The sequence below is a fragment of the Vicia villosa genome, linkage group LG1, assembly GCF_029867415.1.
Source record: "Vicia villosa cultivar HV-30 ecotype Madison, WI linkage group LG1, Vvil1.0, whole genome shotgun sequence".
In the NCBI taxonomy this organism is placed as follows: Eukaryota; Viridiplantae; Streptophyta; class Magnoliopsida; order Fabales; family Fabaceae; genus Vicia; species Vicia villosa.
Window position 1 is genome coordinate 113186743 of NC_081180.1, and position 12458 is coordinate 113199200.

General features: G+C 33.6%; 2 protein-coding genes across 2 annotated transcripts; both read left to right on the top strand.

Moving 5' to 3' along the window:
- The first annotated feature begins 3372 nt into the window (after positions 1-3372).
- LOC131614711 (uncharacterized) lies at positions 3373-6389 on the top strand. The gene is made up of 5 exons (XM_058886273.1): positions 3373-4301; positions 4428-4514; positions 5129-5535; positions 5581-5768; positions 5874-6389. The coding sequence occupies exons 1-5, from the start codon at positions 3373-3375 to the stop codon at positions 6387-6389; spliced, it is 2127 nt and encodes a 708-aa protein (XP_058742256.1).
- Positions 6390-9044: 2655 nt separating this feature from the next.
- Positions 9045-12094, top strand: LOC131614719 (receptor-like cytosolic serine/threonine-protein kinase RBK2). Its single transcript, XM_058886279.1, has 7 exons — positions 9045-9647; positions 9944-10195; positions 10428-10582; positions 10820-10899; positions 11008-11143; positions 11249-11398; positions 11620-12094. Exons 1-7 carry the CDS (start codon positions 9287-9289, stop codon positions 11725-11727), a joined length of 1242 nt encoding a protein of 413 aa, XP_058742262.1. The 5' UTR covers positions 9045-9286; the 3' UTR covers positions 11728-12094.
- The last annotated feature ends 364 nt before the right edge of the window (positions 12095-12458 follow it).

Sequence of the window (12458 nt, forward strand, 5' to 3'; positions counted from 1 at the left end):
GAAGATCCTAAAATGGAGAGGAAGAAACAATTGATGACTTGATTGAGCAAGTTGACAAAGACAATAAGGAGATGATGGAGATTACATATGTTGTAAAGGAGAACAAAAGAAGATCAATTGAAGAGGGTGAACATGATAAAGATTTGGCTGAGAAGGAGGGTGAACTTGATAAAACTGAACCAACCCAAAATAATGGGGGGACATCTGTTGAGAATTCTGTTATTTTGCAGAACTAAGAAATAGCCGAAGAAGAAGAGAAATAAAGTGATCAAGGGAATGAAGAAGGGCATCGTCCAAATGCTAATGATGAGAAAGAAATTATAATGCCTCATTATTTGAAAACACCTGAGGCTGAGACACAATATCATATAGGAGAATTGAGGAAGAATGTTGACTCTAATATGCTAGGAATTGGAATGTTGGGAAGGTATAAAGAGGTTCAAAAAGTGATGAAATTGTAGAACAATTTTGGCGTACTGAAAAGCCCATCAAAGACAAAAATCCCTAAAAAATCTAAAAGTCCATCCAAAGTAAAGATCCCAGAGAAAGGAAAAAGTCCAAAGAAATCTAAAAAGAAAAGATTTTGTAGTTAGTTTTTAAATATTTTGTATTGTTTTCAACTATGGAATAAGCTTGATTGTAGTATTTAGTTAAGGGGAGGAAACACTAGTAATTTGGATAGCTAATGGGACTAGTGCATTTACTAATGCAGGTGAAAAGAAGAAAAAAAGATAAAAGTGTTGAAAATGCTAAAAAGCATGATTAAATAAGTCCACATGCTCGAAATTAGAGGAACAGTGGGTACTCCACTATGAGTAAAGGGTTTGACTCATTACAAGTGAGATACTATCAAGTGAAAAGGTGAAGTGCCTATAAAAAGAAACTTCGAAAAGTAGTGCAAATAGAATTCTCAAACTTGAAAGAGAGTCAAAAAGCTTGTGAAATTTTAATGTAATTAATTCCCTTTTTTAAAACTGAAAGCTAGAGTCCTGGATCATAGGAGAAAGAAACCAAATTATGATTTAGACTAACTATTTTTAATGAAGGCTCCTGGCATGACATTAAGCATCATGGATTACACACTCACACACATACACACACACACACACACACACACACACACACACACACACACAAACACACACATAAAGACACAAAGACACACACACAAACACCAGATGTAACAGAATTGGATCTAAAGGTTGAGTTGTGCTAATGTTTGAATATAGTCCATTGCAAGAATTTTGGGTTAATGGAAATGTGTTACTGATGTTAGATTTCTTTAGTCATGTATCTTCTATTTATATGTCGCATCACCTAATAACAAGTAATGATTCAAGTTTGGGGGTGTGATAACTCACTATTTATAAGACATTCAAGCCCTTAGTATTTGATTTTAGTAGATATGTTAAAGTTGATTATAAGTAATTATTTAAGTTTTATTACTTTTAGCTTAGTTTGTAGTTGAGCATACTATGTGCTCCCTTTTGTGTGTTTTATGTGTCATGTGCATGTGTAAGAGTGCTCTAGTGATAAGCTTTGGTGCATGTTTAAAAGCACACTTGTTGAGCAATTATTATTATTATCTTTTGCCCATGACAATTTACAAACTTTGATCTTGAGGAATCAACTTAAGTTAATCCAATCCTCGTGGGAATGATACTCTTACTCTTTTATCACTTAATCCAATCCCCGTGGAAACGATACTCTTGCTACTATTGGCTTGTCTATACTTGCACATGTGTTAAATAGAGACCCACAATAACCTTTCTTCGTTATATAGAAATGGATTATGAATTAAAACATTGCTTGCCCACGAGAAGTATTGGCTCATTAGCAACTTAGATAGAAGAATCTTCTTTTATCTTGTGCCTTCTCACTAATCCATAGAAGAGTCATGCTTAGAGCAAGAACTGCTTGACGGGTGCACAACTTATTATTCATATTACGTATATCCTGGCCTTAAACACTAATCCCTACTGCTTGAAGTTTGGTCCATACTGTTGATATATGAAAACTCGTTTATACACTTCCTACTTATGGAACTACGGGAATTATAGATTAATTTCTCCCGCCTGGACAACTGAACTTGATTATATTCACTACTCCTTATCAAGAAAGTCTTAAATACTTCTGGCACAATACATTAATAGGAATACTTCTTTCTGCATATACTATATTCAACTGATTACTTTACTTGTCATATATTCTTCAAAAGGAAAATAGGTTGACTTTCTTTCATTTTGGTCATGGAAAGTGTATGTAGTCAAGTTAACTTTAAACGTGTATGCCGAAGTTCGATAATTGTTGTGTCAAGTCTCTTTTGTGAGATAACAAATACAAGGAACTAAGCCCCTTCAGGCAAAGCATAAATGGCTATCAAGGTTTTAAAAAATGGTGTGTGACTGTGAATACGACTGCGACAAAATGGTATTGAAGCATTCCAATATCATTATTCATCGTTTTAAGGCTGTGAAAAAACCGCAGACAAAAAGCCGTTACGACGCGACAAAATGCTGTTACGCCCGCAAAACACGGTTACAGTCATATGCACATGTTATTGACAAAAATATGTATTCTGAAAATACAAATCAAATGACTTTTACAAGAATCAAAATATTGACATTTTGAACTAAAATTTTATTTTATTTTATTGTAAAAGTGAAATCACACTACTTTTATAGGAATCCTACTCTTTTTACATAAATCCTATGTTGTGCAATATGAGAAATTCACACTGCGGCGCCCGTTATTTACAACACAACTATATCGATTGAAATCGCAAAAGTCACAACGCGGCCGAAACGCAACCGCGGCCATTTTTTGGTAGCCTTTTTGGTGGCTACCATTAAGATTTTGAATTAAAATATAAGACCATGTGCAATGGTGGGTTGATTTTAAGTCAACATGGGAAAATCAAGTGCAATGGTGTGTGTAAAGTGGTGTTGAATGTGTGTTGTAGGAGAGAGATGTTGAGAAAACTCAACACCAAGTAAACTGACGCAGAGGCAGACTTGGCAGCACATGATTGGGCCAAAGCAGGCGCGTGTGAGCCACTCTCTGGCAGTGAGAGTGGGCTTTATCCCACGCGGAGAGAGAAAGAGAAAAGGGATAATTAATGCCACTTGGCTGTTTCTGATTGGCTGTCCAGATTTTTATCCATTTAATACTTTGGACTCAATTATTTCGTTGCAAATTATTTTTTTTTATTTTATTTTTTTTACCAAAATTCATGATTTTTTTCTCTATAAATAGAGACTTGGTTCATTTGATTTGGACACAGAAAAAAAAACCAAGTTTTTCACTATCTTAATCTTATTATTATCTTTCTATTAGTGTTTATTTTGAAGTTAAGTGTCTTTTTTTAGTGAAATGGATCCCAATAATCATTTTAACACTCAAAATTCTGCTAATTTTCCATTTAACCAAAATCCCAACAATTTTCAAAATCCCAACAATTATCAAAATCCCAACTATTATCAAAATCCAAATCAATTTTCCAACCAACATCCTCAAAACATACCTAATTTTGGTTTTCCACCAAATTTCAACCAGTCATCCTCTGTTCCAAACTTTCAACCATATTATGGATCTATGCCGAGAAATCCATCTCAAACACCCCCGTTTAATGGTTATGTGACAATGGCGAATGCAAATTTTCCAAGTGGTGGTGTACCTGAATTTCCCGAGTTTTCAACACAACTAACTATTGGTGGCATGATAGTTTCTAATGAAGTCGGTCCAAATTCAGAGGATTCAACTCCTAAGAGCAGGAAAACTCAGCAACCAGCATGGAACACTGAACAAAATTTGGTGCTAATTAGTGGGTGGATTAAATTTGGAACAAGTAGTGTTGTCGGGAGAAACCAGAAAGGTGAAACATATTGGGGTAAAATTGCTGAGTATTGTAATGAGCATTGCTCATTCGATCCTCCGCGTGATGGACCTGCATGCCGAAACCGTTTTAATTATATGAACAAAGTGTTGGGTAAATGGATTGGCGCTTATGATGGCGCTAAGCGTATGCAAGGAAGTGGTTGGTCGGAGAATGATGTTTTGGAAAAAGCGCAGGAATTATATGCATGTGGGAAGAATGTTAGATTCACTTTAATGGAAGAATGGCACGCTCTCCGTGATCAACCACGTTATGGTAGTCAAGTAGGAGGAAATATTGGCTCAGGAAGTAGTGGATCTAAGAGATCTCGCGAGAGTGATGCATGTGGCTCAAACACTGTAGAATCCAGTGCTCGTCCTATAGGAAGGGAGGCAGCTAAAAAAAAGGGTAAAAAGAAAAGCAAGGAATATGCCTCGGAGGTGGTGGACAAAGAATGGGCTGAATACAAAGAATTCAAGACGAAAGAGCTTGAACGATTGGACAACATAGCCTTGATGCAACAGCAGGCTAACAATATAGCCTTGGAAAAGACTAAAACCAAGAAAATGAAGATGTATCTAAAGCTAACTTCCGAAGAGCATCTAGATGACCGGAAGAACCAGCTGTTGAAAAAGTTGGAGGCAGAACTGTTTGATAATTAATTTCAATGAAGTATTTGTCAGTGTAGTGTTTGCTTTAATTATTGTTGTTTCAATATGCCAGTGTAGTGTTTGCTTTAATTATTGTTGTTTCAATATGTCAGTGTAGTGTTTGCTTTAATTATTGTTGTTTCAATATGTCAGTGTAGTGTTTGCTTTAATTATTGTTGTTTCAATATGTCGGTGTAGTGTTTGCTTTAATTATTGTTGTTTCAATATGTCGGTGTAGTGTTTGCTTTAATTATTGTTGTTTCAATATGTCAGTGTAGTGTTTGCTTTAATTATTGTTGTTTCAATATGTCAGTGTAGTGTTTGCTTTAATTATTGTCGAATCTATTCCTTATCTGATAATTAACTCTATACAATAAATTATTTCGAATCCGTCAGTGGTCCACCACCCAATTCGAATCTATTCCTTATCTGATAATTAACTCTATACAATAAATTATTTCGAATCCGTCAGTGGTCCACCACCCACATCCATTTATATATAGGGACTCATACATCCATTTATGTACCAATATCCCAAATCCCATCCAATCTACCTCCAATATTACAAAAAAATGGATCCATCACAATATCATTTTGATATCGCAGCCTACAATCAAAATCGTGAAATTGAAGAAAATTATATAGTCAATCGATTTAGAGAGCGTAGAAACAAAATATCGGAAGATAATGCACCTCGTAGTAGAAAATATCTCAATAGAGATCATGCAGCGGCAAACCAAAGACTAATTGACGACTACTTTGCCAATGAGCCTACATATGACGATGCAATGTTTCGTCGTCGGTACCAGATGAAAAAAAATGTTTTCCTTCGAATCGTTGGGGACCTTTCAAGTAGTGATAACTACTTCACCCAGCGAGTTGATGCAGCCAATAAAGAAGGTATATCACCCTTAGCAAAATGTACCACAACAATGCGAATGTTAGCATATGGTGTGGCAGCAGATGCGGTCGATGAGTACATCAAAATAGGAGGTACTACAGCATTGAAGTGCTTACGTAGATTCTGTAAAGGAATCATACGCTTGTACGAGCAAGTGTATCTGAGAGCACCAACCCAAGATGACCTGCAAAGAATACTGCATGTTAGTGAAATGCGGGGGTTCCCAGGGATGATTGGGAGTATTGACTGCATGCACTGGGAGTGGAAAAATTGTCCTAAAGCATGGGAAGGACAATTTACTAGAGGGGATAAGGGAACCACCACAGTTATTCTTGAAGCAGTTGCATCTCATGACCTATGGATCTGGCATGCCTTTTTTGGATGTCCGGGAACATTGAACGATATAAACGTTCTAGACCGGTCACCAGTGTTTGATGACGTGGAACAGGGAAAGGCTCCAAGTGTGAATTTCTTTGTGAATCAACGTCCATATAATATGGCATACTATCTAGCTGATGGTATCTACCCTTCTTATCCAACTTTCGTCAAATCGATTAGACTTCCTCAAAGTGAACCCGATAAATTATTTGCAAAATTTCAGGAGGGATGTCGGAAGGACATCGAACGTGCATTTGGAGTGCTCCAAGCTCGATTTAAAATCATCCGTGAACCAGCTCGCTTGTGGGACATAGCTAATTTGGGTATCATCATGAGGTCATGCATCATATTACATAATATGATTGTTGAGGATGAACGAGATTCATATTCTCAACGTTGGACCGATTTTGAGCAATCTGGGGAAAGTGGATCTAGTGCACCACAACCATACTCGACCGAGGTGTTACCCGCTTTTGCAAATCATGTGCGTGCTAGATCAGAGTTCCGTGATCCAAATGTTCATCAAGAATTGCAAGCCGATCTAGTGAAGCACATATGGACAAAGTTTGGAATGTTCCGTGATTGAATTATTTGTGTGTTGTATTGCATTTTAAATTATTTGTACCGTACTAATTACGTTACTTGTGTGTTGTATTGCATTTTAAATTATTTGTAACGTACTAATTACGTTAATTGTGTGTTGTATTTTAAATTAATTTAAGATGATTTGTATTGTATCCAATTATTTAAATAAATTTTGTTTTTATTACAAAAAATTAAAAAATAAATTATTAAGTATTTATTATTTTAATTTAATTTAATTTTAATCGATAATTGTAATTTTATGTAATCATAAAAATAAAAATAAAATTTAAATAAGAATATGAAAATAAAAAGTGGTGGGGTAGGGTGTTGAGTGAAAAACCATTGGAGAGGATAAAAGTTGAATGGGTGTTGAGTTATTAGGTGGAAGAAAGAGAAAATGATGTGGAGTGTTGGGAGTTGAAAAAGTGGGTGTTGAGTTTCTCAACCATTGTAGATGGTCTAATATCCAACTTATTTTTTCTAACTATTCAAATCTTAATGTCTACTCGACATTAAGGTTGTCTACTATTTGTGTGACTCACAAACCAAATTAAATAACGTTAACTCTACTTAAACCTCAATCAATCACAAACTATCCAACGCATAAGAAATACATTCACTATATAATACATATTTATCTAACAAAAGATATACTATGATTCTTTTTGTTTAGAAAAAGTGAAAGAAAAAAAAAACTCTAGTCACATAAATAAAGAAGTCTAAAGCACGAGACCTATCTTTTAGCCCTTTTAGCAAGATAGATAAACCACACGCATATAAGATTTGTCAACAAAATATAAAGCATGATCTTTGTTTTTATATTTGAACATGGAATATTTCTTTCACGATTCTACAAAGGATTCCATTTTGTTATATCATTGGAAGTTGGTATTCATTTTCAACAATCAAAATTCTTTCAAGTATATTCTAATATCATAGTTTAATTAATTTAAGCAAAGTTGAAGACTCCCCTGGAAGACTCCTTCATGTTCCAACCAGAAGTATATAAAAATGTTTTGATACAGAGAGATACTATGATTAACAGTGGACCCTTGGAGATGATTTGTTGGTGAAGAATGCTGTGTAATAATAATAATAATAATAATTATAAACAAGTAAGGTAATTGAGTGGATTTCTTGGATGATTGCGTTGTAGTGATTGTGTTAATTACGCTGAAATGATAGCGAGTATTGTAAAAGAATATTTATACTTTTGCAGAATTGTTGGTACGCTACGCTTTCCGGATATGATTTTAATGAAAAAGTTAGAGTCATGTTACAATAGTATGTATAAATTTTCCTGTCAGAAAATATAAATATCTTTTGTAATAACATGGTTTAAACGTAGTATAAATAAAGCCAAAATATACTAGTGGAATGGAATGAATATGTTAAAGCCATCTGATTTGACCAAAGGAGTGATTGTAAAATCAATTGATTGCTAATTGACAATAACCCAACCTTTGTAATGTCAAAAATATCAAATACGTGATTTTTTTTAGTTTTTATTCTCTGATTTATTGAATGGTTTAATGTGGTTCAGGGTCAGTTAAGTTTAATCTGACGGTAAATTTTAACATCAAATAGTTTCAGTCTTTCTAAATCACAATTGCAGAAATCTAACTATTACAAAATTCAACATCAATCAGGACTTTACAGTATAAGTTTAGGAAAATGAAATTAAGAATTTTTCACAAAATATTGAAAGGTCAAATAAATTTTGAACAAGCAGGATTTTCCACGTGACTTATCCAAAAAGAGACCATAACACACAAAGACATGAGAGCCGTCTCTGACTCTGACCAACAAAGCAACCGTGACAAGGAAGGATAACGGTGATTTCTTTCTATCCCTATTTAATTATTATAAAAAGTTAATGATATTTTTAGAAACAAATAATATAAATAAAACATTTAAAAAGTACATAAAATTCATATTGGCATGGCTGATGGCGAAAGCCACTCGACTAAACAATCAAAACTTTAGTTTTCCTAATTCATTTCTTAATTTATACTCCTAAATTATTATAGTATTATTTACATCCAAAAAATTTACTTAACAAAAATAACACTCCAACAAAACATTATTTTTTCTCATATTAATATGTAGCAGGTGCCATGAAAAAAAATTGAATTTGAATAAATTGATTTTATAAAATTAATTTAGGTTAAAAATATATTTAATGTAATGTGATTTATTTTAGAATAATTTTTTTATATAAAATTATATTGAATAATAAATTTAATATAAAAATTAAATTTAAATTAAAAAACTATCAATTTTAACTTCAAATAAAATCAATTTTAAAGACAGAATCAATTTTATTTTAGAAGAATTAAATATCTCAAAATTATTATAAAATCGATTTTAGAAATTTTAAAATTGCATTTGTCTAGTTAAATGAAATAGACTATTTTATAGAATTAAAAAAAAAAATTCAAGTCTCACGTTTTGAAGATTTGTTATTATGAAAAGGGTTTTTGCTTTATAAAATAACCTAGTTGGTTAAAAAAAGAAAGATTGTGCAAGAAACATTGTGACTACTAGGACTAGCAGTGAAACATTGAAAAGGCAATGATAGTTGTTTGTTGAATGAAGCGGAGAGGTCAAGTAACTGAAACTAATATCTCTCTCTCTCTCTCTCTCTCTCTCTCTCTCTCTCTCTCTCTCTCTCTCTCTCTCTCTCTCTCTCCTCTGTTTTCTATTTGATTCAATCTTTACCATCTTCACAAGTTTCTTTTCATATTCACCTTCTCTGGATGGATCACTCTTAATTCATCATCTTTGTTAACTTTCCATAATTTAATTTATATATGTTCTTCTTTACAAGACCAAAGAAACAAACCTTTTTTGTTTCCACAATTCCATTCAGCTTTTCTTAAGCAATATACATAATTTATGGCCAAGGAAAAGGTGGATTCACCTGTTACAGTTCTTGAGGACTATTTCAAAAGTTCAGATTCTGAAACAAGTTCTTCCAAAGAACCTACTTTGGATTCTGATGACATTTCAAAACCTCTTTCAAGGTGGCATTCTTTTCTTCAATTGCTCAAAACAGGATCCAAGAAACCGTTACCAACATTGCAGCCACCTCTTCATGGACAACTCTCAAGGAGAATGAGCAGAAGCAGAAGCATGAGAGATACCATTCTTCCAAGTTGTCTCACTCTCTCCAATGCAACTTCAACCCCTTGTAGATCACCATGGAAGATTTTTTCTCATCATGATATTCAACTTGCAACCAACTATTTCAGCCAAGGTATGACTGCATTACGCGTGTTTGTCTGTGTCCAGTGTCTGATACATGTCTAATGTAATTACGTTCAATTTTATTTATTTTTTCAAATTATTATCAACGTGTCTTGTGTTATTTCTATATATGTGTCTAGGTTTCCATGTCTATGTCAGGGCTTCGTACTTTTTAGGGTTTTTCCGGTCCTTTAACTTACCAACCAGGCTACCTGTGTGGGACATGTTTTATATAGTATAGATTTGTTATTAAGGTAACATTGAGTATTACTTGTTTTGGAATTTACTACATTGAGTTTGGTGCAGAAAATTTGATTGGAAAAGGTGGATATGCTGAGGTTTACAAAGGGTGTTTACCAAATCATCGGCTAGTAGCAATCAAACGGTTAACAAGAGGAACTGCTGATGAAATTATAGGAGATTTTTTATCAGAACTTGGTGTCATGGCGCATGTTAATCATCCCAATACTGCTAAGCTTGTTGGCTATGGAGTGGATGGAGGAATGTATCTAGTTCTTGAATTGTCTGAAAAAGGGAGTCTAGCTTCAGTGCTATATGGTATTGAATTGAACTATTGATTCATGACTTAAATAATTTTACTGAGCCGAGAATCACATATCTCTTCATCAGATGAAGATCAGATGACTCAAATTTTGAGTTATATTTTTAGAGATGGTTTTGTGAAGTTAGAAAACGAGTTCTCTGATCTTCATTAAACGACTGAGCTTCCTTGACTCCGTGAATTAGTACTTTTTTAAACCAAATTTTGATTTCTTTTTTCTGGCATTAGGTTCCAAGGAGAAAGTTCCATGGTGTATTAGGCACAAAATTGCATTAGGAACAGCCAATGGTATATTATATCTTCATGAGGGTTGTCAAAAAAGATTTATCCATAGAGATATAAAAGCTGCCAATATCTTGCTCACAGAAGATTTTGAGCCTCAGGTACATATGCTTTGGATTTTTTATATAAAGTTTGATTCTGTAAATGATTCCTTCTGTTTTTTTAGCATTTTTGCGTTTACCTTTATAGACAACCATTTTTGGAAGGTTCTTTGAATTTTCGGAAACTTTTTTCAATTTGTTATATGTTATGTATTGTTCCATTTCAACATCACTACAAAAGTTGTATACATATAAGCTTTCTTTAGTGCTACATTTTAATGTATTTTTTGGGTGCAGATTTGTGATTTTGGGCTAGCAAAATGGCTGCCAGAGAATTGGACTCATCATAACGTTTCAAAATTCGAAGGAACTTTTGGGTTTGTAACCTTCAAATTCATTATTATACACTACTTTCTGTTATAAGCTTTTGCGGTTTCCTATTAGCATTAATCAACTCATCAAGTTTCATTTATGACTTTCCACAGTTACCTTGCTCCTGAGTATTTGCTTCATGGCATAGTAGATGAGAAAACAGATGTATTTGCCTTTGGTGTATTGCTCTTAGAATTGGTCAGTGGGAGAAGAGCACTTGATTATTCACAACAAAGCCTTGTTTTGTGGGTATAGTTTCTTATATAACAAACAAATCTTCAGTTAATTTTAAGGGATTGTTATAAGATTTGGACTCTAGGCGTTAATTCTGTTTCCTCCTAATGATATTTTCAGGCAAAACCTTTGTTGAAAAAGAATGATGTTATGGAGCTGATAGATCCTTCACTAGCAGGTGAATTCGACTATAGGCAGATGAATCTTATGCTCTTGACAGCTTCGTTATGCATACAACAGTCCTCTATTCGCCGTCCCTCTATGAGACAGGCACGTTGTCTTGTCCCTCTACGGATGATCCACGGTCACTGCAAGGTGCAACCACATGTAGATCCGTCAAATCTTATTTGAACTTGGTTTGACTGGTCTACATGTCGTTGCATCGTGTAAGGGCCGAAAAGGATCCAAATTCTGTAACATTGGACTTTAGTGTTTTTTCCCTAACTAGAAGATGTAATTACTAAATGGCAAATGTATTGTGTTTTGTGTAGGTTGTACAGCTTCTGAATGGAAACCTTAGTTGCTTCAAAACCATGAAGAAAACTCGACTGCCATTCTTCCGAAGAGTCTTTCGGGAAGAGCTTCTTGATTCTGATTAGTAAATGTAACAGAAATCATATTATTATTAGCAACTGTGCTAAGGAGGTTGTGATTAATGAATGAATTTCTGCAGCTAGAAATTGCTTCATCAAACACAAAATTTTGCATTTTGGAATGCACTAAAGAAGCATGCTTATGCCCTTAGGTTTATGTACATAGTAATGGTAGTTTTTTTTTCCGTTTCTAGTAATAGGATATCAAATACATATAATTTTGTAGAAAGAAAGAAAGAAATATTGTAATTCCAACAAGTCTTTACTCACTTTGTGTCTCTTCATTTAGAAAGAAAGAGAAACTCACTTGTTCCTCTCTTCATCTTTAATACTAGAAGATGTAGTGGTGACTAGTGAGCAGTTCAATCCTCACCATCCCACAATTTAAGTTATTTTATGTAAAATGAAAATTTTAATCATATATTCTGTTTTACAACATTAATAAGTTATTAAATTTATTTTTTTCAATTATACTAGAAACTATTTATAATTATTTTTTCTTTTAATTTAATAAGTTAAGGTGATTATTTGAATTAAGATTTTAAAAGACTTTATATAAAATAATTTGTGGTATTTGATTTTTCTTCGTACATGTAACCACCGGTTACGCATTCGCACTAACCGGTTACCACTGTTAGTATTTTTAGAGTTTTTAACAGCACTAACCGGTTACAGATTTTGTGTAACCGATTACAAACACACAAATTTCAATTTTTTCAGTTATTTAATGTTGATAC